Raw genomic sequence first — 20439 nt, forward strand, 5'->3', positions numbered from 1 at the left:
ATATCCTTTAGTTTTAAATTTTATTTCCTATTTTTCCCCTAAGCCTTTGAAGAAAATCGGGAATTTTGAGGAGAGCGGGGAGAGGCAGTTGCTGGTTTTGTTCAAGTCACTATATAGTAAGAAGAAATGTTTGGAAATTTTAATCTATTTAATATGACCATGAATCTAAACTTAGATTTTTTTTTTCTTGGAGTCTTTAAGGCAGTCATTCAAGTTAGAACTCATGCAAAATGTCAGCCAAGTCCTTCTAACATTTGTAGAAGAACATTCGTGAAACATCGGTTCCAGAAGCAGTTCAAAGACACATCTCAATCATTTCTGCCACAATCTTGTTTCCCATTTAATGCAATTGTGCCCATTTGAATATTGACTTGAAATAATGTGTAATGTGTATGCACCTGCCACCCTATTTGAAGGTCTTCTAGAATTATGTCATTGCACTTTATAAATATTAGAAAACAAAGACTTTTTAATATTGCATACACATTGGTTGTGCATCTTTCGGTCATCTTATAGGCTATTCCCTCCTTGTGTTAGAGGACAGGAATCTAAATGATATGTGTGTATAATATAGTGTATAATAAGAACAGTAGTAAATGATCAAGAAATCTAGCCTAGTGAAAAGGGTTTGGTCCCTGGAGTCCCCATTTACAGTCTGCTGATTTCCTTTGCTTCCACCAATGTCTTGTTTCCAACTTTATCACTGAAGCATGAATAGCAAGTTTTAAATTGTGTGTGATCTCAGAGGATCTCAAATCTGCTTACTCTTTTGATGAGCTCAGGGGCTGAGAATTATGCACCCAGATGGTAAAGGGAAAGGCAAACATAATACCTTTTCCCCATCCTCTACAATGCTTTGTGGAAGTAATTTTGGTTGATAAAATAGTTAGGATAGCAGACCATTGAGAAATAATTTTCATCAAAATGAATCTACCAGGCACATACTTTTAAATAATCAGCTACATCACAATTACTGTTCCACTCTTCCCCTTCTTGATGAACATCTGAGATATCAATAGAGGACTGTATCATTAGGATGTCTGCTACAAAAGAGTAAGAACAAAGTGGGCATTTTTAGCTGTGTAGTATAGGGTATAAATTCAGGGTATTAGTGCTCATTAAACTGAAAAAGAATTGAGGAGATATCGGCACAGTTCTTAATACCTTTTCTGCTTCAATAACCAAGTATTTATTGAATACCCACTTTGCTCTCAGCACTGTGGGGAGATACCACAGATGAGCAATATGTCCTGCTCTTACAAATTTAATGGGGAACTAAGAAGCAGGTTTGTAAACAAAAAGAGAGCAAGATACAGTAGAAATTCCATCTCGGAAGGAAGAAATGCACTACAGGATTAAAATATCATCCTCACTCACATCTTTGGCTAGCTTCTTTTTTTGGTTCGATTTAAGGAGCATTAAGAGATGCTTCCTCCTGGGTTTTGTCCCTTCATTAGTTATTTACTTCTATCCTTTTGCAGTTTCCTGAGCAAGGCAAAGTTTTATTATTCAGGACAAAGGCCATGTTGGTATTTATTTCCTGACATCTCTCTGTGGTTGTCTGTGTCCTCAGTTTCTGAACAGGAATTGTGCATGACCCCCTTACAGCCCTAAAAGAATTCTCATTTCCTTATCCGGCCCTGGCAGTGCCATATCTGTCATTGCCTTTCACCTCTCCTCTTGTACCTTAACTTCCCTACCTTTCTTTTCCTGGCCTCCCTGGGAGTTCTTGATTCTCCCTTGCTTCTCAGCTGCAGGAACAACAGACTTCCTGACTCCCACCCCGCAGTGCCCTTGCCCATGGCACCGTGGCCGCAGCTCTAATCGCACCCACATTCTTGTTTTCCTCAGCTCTCTCTAATGTTTCTGAGGTCACAGTAATGTTTTCCGGTCACAACCCTCAGAAAGCCAAAAAAGCGCAGTCTAATTTTCTTTCCCATCTTTCTCTTCTATCCTGTTATTTCATAACACTAAATGGAGTGTGAATGAAATGCAGAAATCAAGTCCAGGTAAGGAAGGCTCTGCCCCTGAAGAGTGAGGGAACCAAAATGTTCTGCTGCGGCTTTCTCTGGTCTCTGTAGCTCATCTGTTCTCTCTGCTGTGGACATGACAGCATCTTGGGAGAATAAAACAGCCCTTTGCCCTCTGTACATACTCTGCTTCCTAGTATGAAAAAGTTTTGTAACTCTCACTTAAATTTTTAGAGCCTTACTTTTAGAAACTTAACTAATCGGTGAAAATCTCAGTCTACTTCTCATCTTCAAACAGTAATTTTACTTTTTAATGCAATGATCATAAAACACATAAACCCAAATGAAAGGCCCATATTCAAAATTTTGATTGGAAACCACTTCAACTCTTACTCCTTTGAATCACATGTGTAACATTTAGGTTCAGTTCCATTTATTCTCGTGGCTCCCAACTTTTTCCTGGGAAGAAAATAAATAAATAAATAAAAAGCAGCAGGACTAAGGAAAGTGTGGAAGGAAAGGATTAGGGAAGGAAATTCTAATCACACCTGCAAGTCCTCTGACATTTTCCCTGGTCAGTAGTGATCTCACGGTACCCTCCCTTACAACCACATCTAAAACTAAAGAGATCTGAAGCATTCACATTCAAAACTAGGTTGCAATTACCAAATTAAAGGATGACCCTCCACCTGAAAGTCTGGGCTGCACAGAACTACACAATGTTTGTTCTATCAAGGCTGTCAAGAAATATTTGGATTCAAGTCACCAGTCCCCTGCAAATGAGGGAAATTTATCAAATGATGTAAATGCTGCTGTGCCTCATTTGATTCATAATTAGATTATGCTGACACTTTAATGTGCATGCACAGGACATCTTAATAAAGATGTATTCCTGGGGAAAAAATGTGATTTTAAACAAATGAAGACAACCATAGGAGACAAGAATCACATGAAACACAGCATGACAGGTAGTTTTGAAGAAAAACTAGAAACACTTCCAATCTTCATGAGATTGCCTCTGAGATAAGGACTGAAGAAAGACATAGAAAGGAAAATTCTTCTGCCCAGCAAGGAGGTGATGCCTTTGACTTCAAAGCATTAGGTGCAGTACCCAGAGATGGCACCTCCAGGCTTCATATCAATCAACAAGAGTGTACAAAATACTAGGTTTCAAGAATTCCACTAACTCCACTAGATAACTCCAGGAGAGAAAGTTCAGGAGAAATCTTCTGTGCTCATTAGAAGCTTATGCACACATCAGAAAACAGTTCCTGAACAAAGTTGCCTTACACAATACCATAAATAATATTAGTGTTCGAATGTGTGATATTGTACAGTAAAATCATTAGAATTCTGGTAGTTTCTCAACTTTATGCAAAACTGATATTTAATCTGGAGAATACATGTTGAGTAATCAAAATCTTACTTGTTACTAGGGTCTCAGCTGTGCCACCCTGAATGTGCCCTATCTCATTTTAGTTGTTACTGGCAAACTCTACAAAAAGAAATTCTTTTTCCACTAACTTAATTCCATATAAGTTTAAGCTAAAAATAGAACCATGCCCAGGAAAAGTTTTTTTTTTTTTAAGTTTTGACCAATGGGGCTTCTAGATTTTCATGTTAATTGTTTAAACATTGACTCCATTCATTACAGATTGAGGAAACCTTCCCTGGAATTCTTGGGACCAGAAGTATTTCTGATTTTAGATTTTTTCAGATTTTGAAATATTTGTACATACATAATGAGCTATCTTAGGGCTGGAACGCAAATCTAAACATGAAATTCATTTATGTTTCATACACACCTTATACAAATATTTGTACTGCACCTTCATTATGAGTTTGACCCATTACATAAGGTCAGGTATGGAATTTCCACATGCAGAGTCATGGCAACACTCAAAATTTTGGATTTGGGGACATGTAGGACTTGGGGATTAGTGATGTTCAACCTATATCATCACCTCCCAAAAAAGAACAAATATCTCCCCACATCCCTCTCTGCCAAAGACCTTTATACAAATGTCATGTTTGTCTTTGTACAGTTAGTCTCCATTGATAAACTGACTTCTTGCTGTTCTTATTACTTACAATTTTAAAAAACTGAAAGCAGAGAGAAATACCCACCTTTGTTCAGAAGGACAAGCTATGCTATTTTTGATTTCTGTCTTCTTTGTCCTTTTCCCGTGAGTCTCATGAAGGAAGGACTTGAATTTTCTCTACAATCACAAGGGGTTCAGCTTCTGCTTTCTGTTTGTAAACGTTCCTAATGGTGGACTATTTGTACCACTTCTAATAATAGAGAAAAAAGATATTTCTAAAGGCCCTGTCCTCTTTCCTCTCAGTTCCTCCTGTCATTCTTTATCTCTGTGTGATTGTGTCCTTCCTTCAACCACATATTCTGGTATGATAGGAATTCTTTTACTGGTCCAGTAACCCAAAGACTGTTCAGGGCGATCACATGAGAGAGTGTTCCTGGAATGGTCGTGGTGTGCTTTGGTCTGGAGTAATTATTAGGAGCTGCCCTTTGACTCCCTGGACTGTTCTTCTATGAATGATAAATTACAAGGTTTCCCTTTATCACATAAGCTATTCAAGCAATAGCCATCCTTACTGTCCAAGAAACACATGTACACCATAAATAAAAATTTTAATATCTACTCAGAAAATTAACTTATTCAAGTTAATTTCTTTGTCTAATCAAACTTTTGCCTCTCTTGTTTTATCCCTAACTTAAGGTAAAAGTTTATGTGGCAGGTTGTGTTGATACCCAAACTCCCAGGGAACACTCCCATACCTAGAAATTGTATCTATGTACAGATCCAGAGCATGATAAACTAAGTAGAAAAAAAAAACAGGTAGGAGGGTGTCAGAGTTATGCTTCACCATGGAGTTCTTATTCTTATCACAGAAAGTAAGTCAGATTCAACATCACAATAATCACGGAACTGAAAGGGAGTTCTGTCTCCTGCCCGTAGGAACTATCATACCTAGATAACTGCAAATAGATGCCTATCACATCTCCTCTTCTCCTCCTCTTTATGACCAGGCAAGGGATATAAAGTGCTTCCCACAGAAAATGATTGTGAATCACTCTGGATCTTACAAAATAAAGTTTCTATCACTCTAATGAAAGCTCATCGATTTAGGAAGGAGGACCTGTCCTGTACTGCACTTTTCTTTAAGCCAAACTCATTCTAAAGGTTTGTCTTATCATTATCAGGTCATGGGGGTATTTCTTGGGCATGCTCCATACCTCTGCCTTGGAAACTAGAGCAGAAAAGCAGGTGCAAACAGGAAAAGCCAGAGAAGGAAAATCCTCATTCCCTTAAACTATTCCCTAGAGGTTCCGTCGCTTGGTTTGAACCCATGTTGAATTATGACTGAAGTTGTCCGAACTTCTTTTCTTTTCACATTGAACCTTGGTTATTATAAATAAACAATTTATGAGGTACAGCATGTCCACACTCCTTTGCAGGAAGACATCACTCAAATGTAGGATCATAAAAGTGTCAACAATCCATATGTATAATGTGCCTTATGGTATAACCTCTTTAGAACAGAAATTCCTCTGGAATTTCTTCAAAAAGAGCTCACACAATCAATTTTTCTTTCCAGATATTAGAAAGCATTAACCCATTATAAACAATGAGTATCACAGCCAAGGTAGCAATCAAAAGTAACCCCAGGTCAGTTAAAGAGCATAATGGAGAAGCAAACTGTTCTTTAGGGCTACACTTGAAATGAAATTATAATTTACAGCCAATCAAAAATGGACAACTATGTCTTGCACATCTGTGGTGTTTATCCTTCTCTTCTATTGTTCATTTGTTCATTATTGAATTCTTTCAGTGTTCAGTATTGTAATGCATATATAATTCATAGCTAATCACAAATAAGTAGTTGTATTTCTACACTATTGGTTTTTCGGTTCAATAGTGAGCAAAGGGTTGTAGTTTCCACTGCCTCCCATCCTAACACCAGAGCCAGTTGGAGAGATGGAATAGTATAATAAAATTTTTCACTGCAGTACTTCCTGGAGACTCTGCAGAGTGGTGGTAGGAGTAGTCGCCACCCCTAGTACTAAGGACCAGAGTTCTGAAATCTGAACAAGTCCTTCTGCTTGAGGCTTCCTGGCTCCAGTCTCCTTTCCCAATGTAATTAACTGCCTAATACAGTCATACTGGAAATGTCAAAAGGTTTAAGAAAGGTTTCTGCAAATTGATAGATGCCATAGCTGCAGGCAGCTATCCAAATGATCATGAAAGGTCGTTTTGCCTTCTTCTCAAAGAGCATCCTCACGCTGAGCGCATGGAGCCCTCGACTGATGTTTTTGGACATTGCTAGTGTCCAGTAGCCTTAATTAAACTACCTCTCATACATGTTCTCTGGAGCACAATCTGTTTTTTTTAAATATTAAAATAATATGATATATAAATATGATGACACTTTTACCAATGGCTTTAGCATTAGAATCATAAAAAGAAAAAAATCAACATTATCATTTTAATATCCTCAACTGCATCATGAAGGTTAATTTTCTGTGCTTTTTTCTCAAGGGAAAAACATTATTGCCATTCTTAGTATGATTTATGTTTATAATTTGACCTGTGAAAAAATTTACCTTTTAGCTGGCATTTCTAATATATCACATTATGCATCACTTTGCATTTGTAATGTATTGATGAAGGAGATCAATAAGCCTGGTTAAGCTGTGTTTGCCATTTCAATACATATATTTTAATTAATTTGGAAATCCAGTTTCAAAAGTGGTACCTTTGGGTTGCTTTCTAAAAAGTTCTAACATTTATATTTCTTTAAGTTCCTGTTAAAATAGAAAATTATCATGATATGCACCAGGTAACATAGACAGTAAAATAAGCTGTGATGCAGAACATATTTTTCCCATGTATTTTACAAATTATATCCAATCCTATCACTTATAGATTCATTTTATTCTATAATTTAAAACTTAGTGTTAGACAAGGGATAGAAGAGAGGGAAAATGTGAAAAGTGGATTCTAAAATCAGCCCTTGCTTGAAAGTTATTTAGTATGTCAAAGCATTTTGTTGGTAGTACAAGTTGACAGTGTAAACCAAAGTACTTTCATGAATAAACATGAGACCATCAGGGCTACAGTAAATGGAGTTTAATTGCTGGATGGCAAGTAGGTCCTAGTGAGATTATTATAATATAAAACATCAGTTTTATACCTAATGGAAGTGTTTAGAAGTAGCAGTCTTCCATCCCTGACACAGGTCTACCCCTTTGATGAAAGGATATTTCTCATTCAAAATCCTAGACAGTCACAGTAAACATGAAGTTTCTTAAAAATTACAGTTCTTCTAGAAAACTAATTTGCCTTTACTATGAAAACACAGCTTACCTGGCAGGGATAAGCAAGACTTTCTTTATTGGAAACAAACAGAGTTCAATAATAAAGCAATCAAAATTTAGTCTTATTTTAATTTTTAAATTTAATGAAAAAAATAACTCATTTTTATTGTGGTTCATATGGCACAACTATATAGTAAAGGAATGTCATCTTAATATGCTCAAAATGAGAAAGTTCTATTGTGCTTTATTCTCATTCTACTTTTTAAAACTGTCTTAAGTTGCCTCTAAAATTCTCCTCATAAGGAATAATCACTTATATGATTGATAATTATATGATTATTTATATGACCATAATAATAATAATGATCTAAAACTTCTTTCAACCTAAAACTAGTGTACATATTGAAGTCTAAAAGTGGGAGAAACAGTTTGTACAAGAAAATTTTACAGTTCCTTCATCTACAATGTGAATTTATGTTTTAGAGAGGCTTGGGACTTTTTAATTTCCATCTGGAATTCCTTTCATGATTTAAAAGCAAAACATTGTGATAAACTTTCTGTTAAGTTCCTCATGACAGCAAAACTAGACTGCCAGACTCTCAGAAGTATCCCAGCTTATCTTAGCACAGATCTTATCTTCTTAAGTATGTCTTGTCCAAAGGCTGTTCACATGTATCATCTGCCCACCTCCTATCAAACCAGTATGCGGTTTAGGAAAGTCCCTATTGATAAAGGAAGAGGAACAATATGTGAAGGTGTTGTAAGAAAAAGTATAGCATAGTAAGAGAAGGGTGTTAAGTATGTAGTATTTATCCACAGAAATTTTAGAATGAAAAAAGGAGCACTTTATTAGATAGTGCATTTCAGTTATAAGTAAGTTGAAAACAAATGGACCTTTAATAAAATGAATAATTTTATTCTTAAAAGGATCTTGAGTTTTCTGTAAGGGAATGTATAAACAACTTGTGTAAGTCTCAGCATTTGGAGCCCTAATCTTGCCATTTGCACAGTGAAGGGCTTCGGAGGAAACTCTGAGGTGTTTTGCAGCTCTGTCACTGTTAATTCCTCTGTGATATTAAGGTGTGAGTTTGGAAGACAGAATAAAATTCAAGGGACAATTTAGTTATGTCATGTTCTATGTGTTCAACAGCTCCAGATCGGGACATGTTGAAACATGTCTGTGTGGGGTCTTTCTCAAACATGTCTGTGTGGGGTAGGCTAGAAGCTTGTCATCTGGAACCTATTTATCCCTGATAAATGTTACCCATGAGACAAACATGTCTTCAAATACTTCCAGGACACAGTAGCTAGGTTTTCAAATGAATACAATTTTAAATATGGGATATTCCCACATTTTAAAGGTGTTTTATACTCATGTGCCTGAATTTTCATCTTGTTACATGTAGCACAGGTTTCATCATAATTCTCACAGAGTCTATATTGGTAAAAAAACCAATTTAACTCAACTACTTCTTCATAACTTCAACTATCCAAATTATTGGAAATGTCAAAATATTTGGACTGGTATACATAAACCAACACCATCATTGATTGAATTTTGAATTTTTCTCTTTTCATTTTAATGTTTTATGACATAATATCATAATATAATGTAAAAAGACCTGCATTTACCATGTATATTTCAGGTTCTGATTGATTTTGCTTTTTTTTTTTTTTTTTTTTGGTGGTGCTGGGGATTGAACCCAGGGCCTTGTACATGCTAGGCAAGCACTCTACCAACTGAGCTATAACCCTAGCCCCCCCCCCAATTTTGCTTTTAAATAAGCATTCTTATAATGAGAATCAAGGATTAATAATATTTGAAAATGGTGATCTTTTTTTCCATCCTGATCTAAAATAATTCAGATTTTTCTATTTGGGGCACATTCATACAAAACACAGAGCAAACCTGTCTACTAACTTCCATGGATTTTAGAGAGGAAAAAAAAATCATTAAACACAAGATTGGGGTGGGGAGTTATAGTAGCAACCAAAAAAAAGTGAAGATGAATTTTTAAATGCCATAAATGAATTTCAATTTTAATTCCCCATTTTCCTATCCAGAACAAGTGCCACCCAGGACCAGTTTTCGAGTGGATTCCTCTGGCAAGTATTCCTCAGCACTCACAGATCTGTGAACAAATGTCTTCCATTTTGTGTTACCAGCCATTCTTCTAAGTAGAATCAGTTTTTTTTTTTTTTTATCATGCAGTCACTATGCTGATTTTTTTCACTTACATATGCATGTGTGATAGAGAGCAAGTCTCATAATGGCAGGTCTAAATGCCTGTCAATAAAAGACAAAGGAAAATTGTCGTATTCTTGAATGCCTTCCATAAAATACTTTGGTAAAACACTAGATTTAAAATAAAAATCATCAGACTCACTAGATCTGAGCTGTCCAATACAGTAGCCACTCACTACTAAAAGGTGAAATGTAGCTACTCTAAATTTAGACATGCTATAAGTTGTGTATAAAATCCACATAGGAGTTCAAAGATGTAGTAAAAAGGGGGGAATACTATCTCATTACATATTCTTATGTTGATTCATCTTAAAATGATAGTTTAGATGATTAAGTGAAATATTAAATTGATTTTCTTCTTTTGCTTTTTGAAAGGTGGCTGTTAAATCATTTTAAATTACTTAGGCAACTTATATCTTATTTGTATTAGACAGCACTAGACCTGATCAATAGAAATAAGAAGCTAGACTATCTCAAGAAATGTGTAATTTAGACATTTCTGAAGAACTTCCTGGAAATGTTGCTAATATAAATTGATGTTTTTTTCAGATCAATTAAATGCCTATGTCAACTTATTTTTTTAAACAATGTCAATTACAAAATGCTATATTCCAATAGTATTTCAAGTCAAATAGAATATCATCATTCCAAATTTAAGAGGTTTTAGAACTATCTGGTTAATTTACTTGAAAATTTTTTTTGCTTATCCATTCTACAGCTACTTCTAGTTTTGGTTTCATACTATTGTAGACATGAAAGAGGAAAAAGATTTGGATTTTTTTCTCTTAAAATTAATAATGCAAGATGCTTTGAACATCTGATTAAACCACTGGATTGAAAGGCTGAACACGGAAACAATAGTAGAAAAAGTATTTCTTAATAACACACTGTTTCAGAACTTGGGCTCACAGCACACATTTCTAGAGTGTTTCCATGATGACAGCTCATTATCCATCTCAGCATGTTCTAACACCCCTTGGAGACTATATGTGCTTGAGCTCATTTCATTCTGTAAGTTTCCATGTCATTTTTCTGGATATGTAGAAAATACAGAAGATAATGCCTAGCATTTTGTCTTTAAATCATGTCTAACATATTTGTTCAGTTTGCTCTGAAATTTTTTAAGCACGATTACTCTTATATACTGACTATGCAATTCTTGTAATTTTAAAGAATACCTTATCCCCAGAAGGAAAAAGGAACCACATAATTCTAGTTGCAAAATTAAATCAGGATTTAATTTGAAATTCTAAGTCTCCTTAGGCCTCCTCTAGCACATTTCTTGAAAATCTCAGTTTTTAAATGTACTTTGTTTAAAAACAAAAGAAGAAAGAGGAGAAAGGCCACTCAGTAGTTTAGATTGTCTTGATATATGTGCACAGTCATATTTTTACATTAAAAAGTATTACCTAAAACATAAAGGTTATAATGTAGTTTGAGTATAGTATGCTATTGTGCAATCCAGATTTTTAAGAAAAGAACCAATCCAAATATTTTGTTAAATGTTCACACAAACTATCAAAATAATTTAGGAAATCACAACTACATCTAATAAATAGGCCCCCCCATATTATTTCTCATGTATCTGAAATATTCTTTATCAAATTATCTATGATGGGTTTTGACTCATATGTATTTATCACAACTATAAGATTTATTATTTATCTGCATATGGTTTATTGGATCTAGTAGATTAGTGAATGTTGTAAAACAACTAATTCAAGAAACTTATTTAGCAATTGCTACAGGTCACGCAAAACAGAACACTATCATAAACAAAGATAATTATGTCATCATCCAAGGAGAATGTTAACGAGAAACCATGAGATCTACAACCAAAAATCTGAATGGGCAACTCTACCCAAAGGCAAGATTTCCTTGTTTAGGATTCTTTAAATCTGGAGTCACAACAGATGTATCAGCAGTATCAAATAGGGCAGAGAAATCTATGAGAATGAGGAAAGGAAAAGACTGTTCAATTCGGTCATTAGGGTGTCATCAGTGGTCTTAAAGAATTCAGCAATGCAAAGAGCAGAAACCAGACTGTCAGGAAAGAGTCAAAAATGGAGGGAAGGTTCCACTTGAAACTATTCTTCAAAAATGGAGATGGAAGAGGGCAACAAGGTGGTATTTAGGATGGGGAAATCTGAGCTAATTTGCAGGCTGAGGAAGAGAACCAAATAGAGAGTTGGAAATAGCTTTTACTATGACTAAAACATGCCTAGCCACATTGGTTTCCCAAAGGAATAAAGAAAGAAGATAAAGAGAAGGGATTCTTTTAAGGCAAAAGCACTGGGTACTTATCAGGTCAGATGAGATTCCAACAGTAGAAGCTAATTCTTTTTTAACTCATTCTGTATCTAGAGTGCATGGAAATACAGAAGGTAGGGACATGTTTAACAATCTTTGATTCCTGGTTCCTTCCTTGTGCTGTCTTTATCCTAGATCTCTTTAAAATGAAAAGCCAAAAAAGTAATACTCTTTCCAGCAAGAAAGAAAAAGGAATAAATGCATTCTCTGTGCCAAACTGTGATAATAATTCATGGTACTTAGGTTTTAATTAAAACACAAAAGGGGATTCAGGTACCAAAATTTAATTGACATATTTTTAGTATCATCCCATGTGCCAAACTAATTCATAAAAATGTCATTTTTTGCATTTTTGAAGATTTAATCCATTCATAAAACTAATCAGTTATGCTTAGTCATCCAGTCTTTTCCTTAATACTGTACACACACAGTCATGTTTTCAAAAGCAAGACCAAGGTACATATATAGTATGTGAAGTCCCCTGGGGTCTCAATGCAAAACAAGAATCAACTCTTGAAATTTCTGCTTTTCCTTATTATGAGAAATGTTGTCCTGATACCTGGATATGGTCTCCAATTGCTACTTCTTAAATATTATCTTTTGCAATATTGGTATGTAATAAATTAGTGCTTATAAATTCTATTCCAGTAGTTTGTCACAGTGGTCATATAAAATCCTATTTGGGATGAACATCATGAGATATTTTATTTTGTAATGGCTCTGTATCCTGGGACTCAACTTCCAAGGAAGAAACAACATTGGCCATGGAACACCAATGTCCAAAGACTCTTAGTTCATTTCTTCATGAGCACTGCCTCCTCTTGAGTTGTGCCAAGCAATATCTTAGAGCACCCTTGACAGTTCTGCAAAAAAGGGCTAAGGAAAAAGAAGAAAATGAAAAAGAGCACAGGAAGCAAACAGACAAGCAAGCAAAAGAGAAAAAGGATGCCAGTGGAGCATGATTGATTGACAGCCAAAGTGACTGAGGTCTGGACAGGTATCTTCCAGACTCCTTCATGTAACAACCTCCTGTGTGAATAGTTTATTTAAAAAAAAAAAAAGATAGAGAAGTGGTGAATGTTAACTTCTGTTACAAAGGAGTGAAGAATTGGCCCAGGAGTTCTTCACTTGCATTAATTAGAGAAGAGATAAAGCACGATACAACCATTGAGCATGTCATCAGGTCAGAAAAGTAAATGTCAGAAACATCTAAGAAAGAAAGAAAAAAAAGTCTCCCAATTTTGTGCATACCATTTTAGCTATTTTTTAAGAGCAGACTCAAAGAGGAGGAAAAAAGAAATGAAAGAAAAAATTATCTTTCTAAAAGCTCTTATTTTAAAAAAAATTTAAAGTGACTTAAGGCACAATCTAGTCTATCATTTAAACTTTTTTTTTTCCAGTTGACTATTTCTCTAAAGTTTCCAAGCCCTGCAGCCTCTGAATCTGTGTTCAAAATTAACAAAGAAATAAAAAATAAATCACATGAACTGGCACAGATCTCTAATGAGTCTCTTTTTGCCTCCCTCCACTCACTCATGTATCATGTAGTTGATCATCTCTGCCCAGAATGGAAGGGCAAAACTGAAATGTTGGCACTTAACCACCCAGTATTTGAAATCAGCATGGGAAGTGGTCAGAGAAATACCTAAGAGAATCACAATCATCACTAAAAGGCACATTAAAAATAGGAGAAGAAGGTTAAATGCCTTGTTCACATCTCTAATGTTCTGAGTTAAATAAGTTGACTGGCTAAAATTTTAGATTTTTCTCCTTTACCACCAAGTTCTAACTATTTAATAGGAACTGAACTCTTCTAAGTTCTCCCATTTTTTAAACATGGATGTTTCTATACTTTATAAGGATGACTACTGGATGTTGAGGTCTAATTAGTTACTCTTCTTTGAGAGTTTTACATTATTCAATGAATGAGAAAGACATTAATTATGTGTGCTTTGGTCATAAAAGCAAGTGATGGTCATTGAGTCTTGTACAATATATACATACATAGAACTTAGGTGTCTGATCCAACTTTTTATAGAAGAGCACCAGATAAATATCAGCATTTACCCATAAAATAAAAGTTAATTACTTGCCTTTCATTTATCATTGGGAATAGCCCTTGTTGTTGTGTACCAAGACAAGTCTAACATCATTATTATAAAAATTTTAGAAGATAATTTTTATTAGACATAAGATTATATCCTATACACATACACATATACCCCTAAAATGTATGCATCAAATCATAAACAGACTCTATAAAATTACAAGGTAGTATTTTCCTAGGTTGTTCCCAGTTTTTCCATCTGTTCTCTCACTTCTGAAATGATCAGAGTAAACATCCTTGATGTCATAGCCACACTTCTTGAGGACAATCCATAATCTCTTAAGTAGACTAAAAATTACAGAAGGATCATTTTTTTTTTTTTTTTCACTCAGGACATTCATGTACTCTCTCCCCTTCTGGTGATACCCTAGTAATGCCCTTGGCTGGTCACTGTTCATGGACTACTTTGCTGCCATGTTTTTTTGTAACTCCTATGATTTTCATTGACTCTAACAGCACTCTCATTAATCACATCCACAAAATTAGTTTATCATTGGTGTGTTTAATTCCTCAGGGGGTCGGGAGGAGGCAGGATTCATTACTCAATGGGATCTCCTTTATGCCAGGTCCAGATTATAAGGAACTGGATGTCCACCTTCGGAGGATGGAGTCTGGATTTGGCTTCAGAATCCTCGGGGGAGATGAACCTGGACAGCCTGTAAGTTGAATCCCTTTATTTCCACACTTTTGGCTCTATTATGTGTATGAACACTAGGGAAAATAGCATTCAGTATGACATCTGAGAGGAAATGTTTTAGAACTCACATTTAAAAAAAAGGTTGAGGGTTTTGTGAGGTTTTTTCCCCTTTGCTGTTCTCTTCAAAACACTCTGACAACATGCAGGTGTCTCCATAGCCAATATCTCATCACAAGTCACATTAGGAGTGGAACATTACTCTTTCTTAGAATGGATTGGATTCCTCTTGAGTATTTCAATTATTTAATGGCATTGGAGCCTCAGGCTCTCTGAGTAGCATGCTGCATAGAGAAGGTACACATGAAGCGGTGCCTTGAACAGGCAGAATTATGTATGTTTGCAACCAAAACAAGAAGGAAGAGAAAACACAGGGATAAGTAGAAGTAAAATCAAGCTGAGTGCTGTAAAATCTCAACCACATTTGAATAAAGGGATTATCCTGAGAATGTTTATGAAATCAACTCCAGTCGACACAATATTGGGAATTTGGGAAGGGCTGTGGAGAAATCTTTATATTGATATATACATATATGTGTGTGGGAGTGGGGGGGTACCTCCTCAGGGAAAAAGCAGAAAATAAAAATAACAATAGTCATTAAGACACAGAAAATACAGCAAAACTAGTTTTATGAGCATGTATTCAAATATCAGCTATGAAACACTCATTGTGAAAGATGCATCTTAGATGTATTGTAGAATAAACCAAGAGACAGCTGTGTAGTCAGATTTCAGCACCCCATCCTGGCTCTAGCACCTGCACCCATCCTAGCCCTAACAAGGCATTTAAACTCTAAGCCTTGGGCTCCTCGCCTGCAAGATGGGGCTAAGAGGAGAACTTTCTCCTGTTTCCACTGTGCAGTGGCTTTAAGAAGTAAAGATAGCATACCCTAAAGCTCTTGGTATTGTGACTGGATCATATTAAATTCTGAATAAATGTTTATTGTCATCAACTTTCTCTTTTGTGTTAGTAGTTTGTTCCCAAAAACAAAAATAAAACTAATGGGCAGAAATCTCTGGGAGAAAAAAGTCAATCTAACTAATGAAAGGGATTCATAATAATTAAAACTGTCCCCAAATGAAGTAATTACATTGATAGAGCGTGAGCTTCTTCACACAGAGGTATTTAAGCAGTCAGTGACAACCTGACAGGAACCTGGAGAGGCTTCCTTGTCCCTGCAAGAAGAGTTGGACTGGATGACTGATGTCACTTATGACAGAAAACACCAGGAAGCTGAGCTTGGATTCTGAGGATGGGGACACAAAGGGGGGAAAAAAACAGTATTTTCTAATTTGGGGAGATAAAATTTAGCAACAATTCATCAGCACATCATGAATTCCTCAGCAGCCAAAGAAGATATAAAAGTGCACTTTCCAAGGATTGGTGAGATTTTCCTGAGTGTTTTGGAAGGAGAAAGAATGCTAAGGTAAATACACAGGACTTAAATAACTTGAGGCTTAAACTTATTGAGGGACTCAGTTAAGGATCTTGAGGCACAGGTAGAAGAAGCAAGTTTTGGTTTCATCTTGCTCTCCTTCACAGCATGATTCCTTTCTCCCTTTGTGCCCTATTCTGAGTTTATTGGGGATCCTCAGTCACCTAGTTAGCCCTCTAGACTTATTCCTCTCTATAACTCATCTTATTTTATATGTATAGAACTGAAACTATCATGAGGTACCTTCATAAATATTTCCATTTATGTAAAAATTTAACATATCAATTTGTACTCCAAACCGTCCTGGCTGCCACAAGATATTTATCTGACCTGGCTTCCTTCAGAATTGTTCTCTAACACGTTCATATGTTTGCCTATTTCATTTGATCAGCAGAATTTTAAACTCCTTCTAAACAGGTACTTCATCTTCCTCTTTTATTTAGTACTCCTTCACTGATAAATGTGCCAGTATTCAGAGTTAGCCAAACTCAAGGTCCTTCCTTGAGTCAGTCCTTCACATTGACACATCTGTCCAAGACTCACCTCATCAACCAAAATAAGTTTGCTCAACTGCATAGTTTAAGGGAAGTCACACAACTCACACTCTAAACAAAGCCATAGACTTGAGGGTTCCTGCTGTAGGTTCACTGTGCACTGGGCACCAACTTGCTGAGTCCAGTGAGGAAGAACATCCATACATGAAGTAGGATGAAGAAGTTACATGAAGTAGGTTTGTTATTTAGAGATAGGAAGCAAGAGACAGCAGCAGCCTGAGATTCATTGTCCCCTAGGGCTCAAGAAAGCTTCCCAGGAAAGATGCAGTCTTAACTGTTCATTACTTACTTACATCATAGCTGAGGAATCCCAAAAGCAGTCATTGTGGGTTTGATGCCCTGGAGTAATATGACTTTCTGAGGTAAAGCATTAAAGGATGCCCTGTCTCTATCAGGTGGAATAGAGTTCAGGGTTTAGCCATCTCCTCCTTCTCTCAGGATGTTGCATTCTCAGAACGTTCTATAATTATTCTTGAAAGGTACAAGTAAGTAAAAAGGAGAACTGGGTCAGTCCAAAGCCCCCGGGGGTCACCGCTGTGAAGTAGGTTCACTGTGTGCTAAACTTACACAACCTTCCTCTAATTTGTCAATTCACTAAAACAACCCACAATTCAAAAAAGTGTTAGACTTATAATTAGGGAAAGGATACAAATTAGAAAAAAAAAAAAAAAAAAAACAGAGAAGAGATGCACTGGACAAAGTCTGGAAACATTTCAAAAATAAAGCTTCCACCATCACCAGGGATGTGTTGGACTCACCAAGTAGTATTTCCAACCAGTGATGCTCATCCAAACTTTGGTGTCCAGAGTGTTTATTTGGGGTTAATTACATGGGCATTATTGACTGACTCATTCATTTCCCACTGAGTTCAGTCCCTAGCCCACTTTTCTCCCCAGAGGTCATGCTGGTATCAAAGGCCCAACCATTAATTACGTGATTGGTTTTTCTGGTAAGACTAATGGTGTGGCTGGCCCCATTCTGAGCCATCTCCTTAAGCTAAACTACCAGGAATGATCTAAGGGGCTCACCATGGACGCGAAGACCTTCCTATTCCAAGAGCCTACAGGTTACCTTCCAAGAACCAGGAACAATGACCATCCCTCTCTTTAGACTGAGGCCAAATTCTTCATTACAAAACCATAGGCTTTAAAGATACCAAATGAATGAAACAAAATTAAACTATGCTTCAAATAAAATACTACTGTAAGGTACTTTTATACCATTTTGAGTGAATCTGTGGGATCCTTTAGCTAGTATGTTTAGCACTGGCTACAATAATTATAGGGCATTTGAGGGTATATTGAAATAGAATCCATTGTACTTATACTAACCTAATACCTCAAACTGACCAACCTAGAAAGATGAATTCTCTTGTTTTTACCAGAAAGATGAGTTCTCTTGTTTATTCCGGAATACAATGACTGACATGCTTTTTTCCTCATAACAATCTGTGAGTTTCTTAAAGGCAAGGACTGCGGATTAATAGTGTATGTGTGTGTGTGTGTGTGTGTGTGTGTGTGTGTGTGTGTTTGTGTGTGTGTGCCTTCCACAGCTAACAGAGAGCCTCATGCAATATATATTTGTTAAATGGAATTTTTAAAAAGTGCTTTTTACCAAGACAGAACTGTCACCTGAACTTCTCAGAACAAATAATGATCTCAAATTCACACTTTCTCTCACCTCTAAGTCCTCTAGGCTCTGACTAGAACTAAGTGGTCCCTTTTAGACAGAGCATGGCCACAGTTCCTGATCCCTGCTCAATGCCAATGTTAGCCTACTATCTTTGAGACTCCCATCCTGAGTAAGTGAATTGAAAGAAATTGGAAAGGTGAATATTTTATGCCACATGAGTCTACAACCAGGGCCAGATCACCATCTTTACAGGCTCTGCACCCTGCAAACATTGTCAGGTCCCATTTCCCATATATAAATACAAATAAAAGACTAACCTATAAAATAAATATAAGGCAAAGCAATGAAGTGCCAACTCCTTCCATGATGCTTATGTAATACAATCTTTAAAATATGAAATTTGTATTTGCTGGCCCATGTCTTGGGGGTTAACCCAGCATTCCATTCAGTAAATAGTATCTTCAGTTAGCCCCCCTCGACCAGAAGTAGAAGGGCTTGCCTGACTAAGTCACGGGAAGAGCATTGCCCTGGCTGGCTTAAGAAAAGAGAGGTTTTGCTAGACTACATGGCCCAAAAGCCAGAGAATTGTTACCCAATTGTGACACACATTGCTCAAAATGAAGCTCAGGTGTGTACATACAGCCACAGTCTCTACTCAGCCTTAGGACATCTTTCTGCCTCGTTTGGACACAAGTTTCCAGATTCCCAACCTTTCTTAATATTGGCTCTGCTTTCTTAAGTCCTTTGTCCCCTTCAGTAGGTAGACTTTAAGTATTTATGATAAGCCTCCTCTGATTATATGGATTTCTGATGATCCTTCTTGTGTTTATTTAGATTTATTCCTGTTTATTCCTTCATTTCAATGATTTAAGACACACTCCTGTGGGAAGTTACAGTTTTGACACTTAAGCCATAAAGTAGAAACCTAAATCTCCCTGACACAAGTAAAGCCAGAAAATGAACCTTGAAAAACAGAATATGGCACCTCAGAATGACCATATCAGGAAGAGGGAGTCTACTATAACAATCTCCCATCTGCCTTTCCTTCCTGTTTTCCTATATTCTAAGCCCAGAGATAACACACAAACCAAATGCACTGGACTGGTTTAATTGCTGGTGTGCTACAAAGAGAGAGGCATGTGAGGTGACTTGGTTTCCAGCCACAGGAGGTCTCATAGGTTACATCAAACAGGTTTCTACCTCCGTGTATATGAAATGAAATTGACATCCCAGGGTGTGCATTAAACACGACAAGTCTCTCCGCAAACAATGAACAGCAGGACTCCAGCTCAAACAAAGCATATGGGCATTTTTCCTGAAAAAGGAAATACTTTTTACAGTTAAATAACAATAGAAATAGAAAGAATAAAAAATTACCAGAAAGGAACAAAAAATGGGATTTCCAGCTGTGAGTTGAAAAGAACTGGAAAAGCATCAAGACGGAAAGATCTAGAAAAACACTGCAGTGGAGAAAAACCATTCAAAAAAAGAGGTAATGACAGACCTACTCCTGGTCACAGGAATTCCATGCAAATTCATGACAAACTTTCAGAAGCAAACGTTTGCCACAGTGGCAAGTTGTCCCAGCACAGTGACTGCAGAATAGATCCACGGTGTTGAACTAACATTGGGTGGGTAGTGAGGAAAGAATTAAAGGAATTAAAAGGCCTTGAGAGAATGCTTTGGGTCTTATTTGTTTCTTATTTGTTTTTGTTTTCTTTTTAGCATAATCTTTTCCCTGGCTCACTGGGGTATCAGTCACTTGAATGTGAATTGTTATTATTTCACATCAAATGCTCTGTTTTATTCTGAGTACTCACAGCCTGAGATAAAGTAGAATTGTAGAATGTTCTGTTTCTTTGTTTGTTTGGTTGGTTGGTTGGTTTTTGTTTGTTTAGGGAAGGCCTTTGGAAAGATAGGGCCATGGATCAGTTGTGGGGACACACAATCTTTCTTGATCTATTTGGCAGCAAACCTCTTCCTTCAGGAAGAGCACTTAGGATGTAGTAGAGAAGTGAAAGTGTGGCCAATGGTCAGCAAAGCCAAGATGTGACTTGGTGGGTTAGAGAACAGACCAGTCACTTTCCTCAGGCCTGTACAGTGATCATGGTCATAGGTCAAGGAGCTCAGACCATGTACCTGGGTAGAGTCTC

The 20439-nt window shown here is 36.5% G+C and overlaps 1 protein-coding gene across 9 annotated transcripts in view; it reads left to right on the forward strand.

Moving 5' to 3' along the window:
• The window catches only part of Magi2 (membrane associated guanylate kinase, WW and PDZ domain containing 2), a 1289418-nt gene that overhangs the window by 1113860 nt on the left and 155119 nt on the right, over nt 1–20439 (forward strand). For 6 of the 9 annotated variants that reach the window (XM_047561711.1, XM_047561712.1, XM_047561717.1 and 3 more), the window contains 2 exons: nt 9373–9414; nt 14537–14628. In XM_047561711.1, coding sequence (XP_047417667.1) covers nt 9373–9414; nt 14537–14628 — 134 coding nt within the window. The remainder of the gene's footprint in view (nt 1–9372; nt 9415–14536; nt 14629–20439) is intronic. The other 3 variants (XM_047561713.1, XM_047561714.1, XM_047561719.1) reach the window with 1 other exon arrangement.

This window comes from Sciurus carolinensis, chromosome 8, assembly GCF_902686445.1.
Source record: "Sciurus carolinensis chromosome 8, mSciCar1.2, whole genome shotgun sequence".
NCBI classification, from domain to species: Eukaryota; Metazoa; Chordata; class Mammalia; order Rodentia; family Sciuridae; genus Sciurus; species Sciurus carolinensis.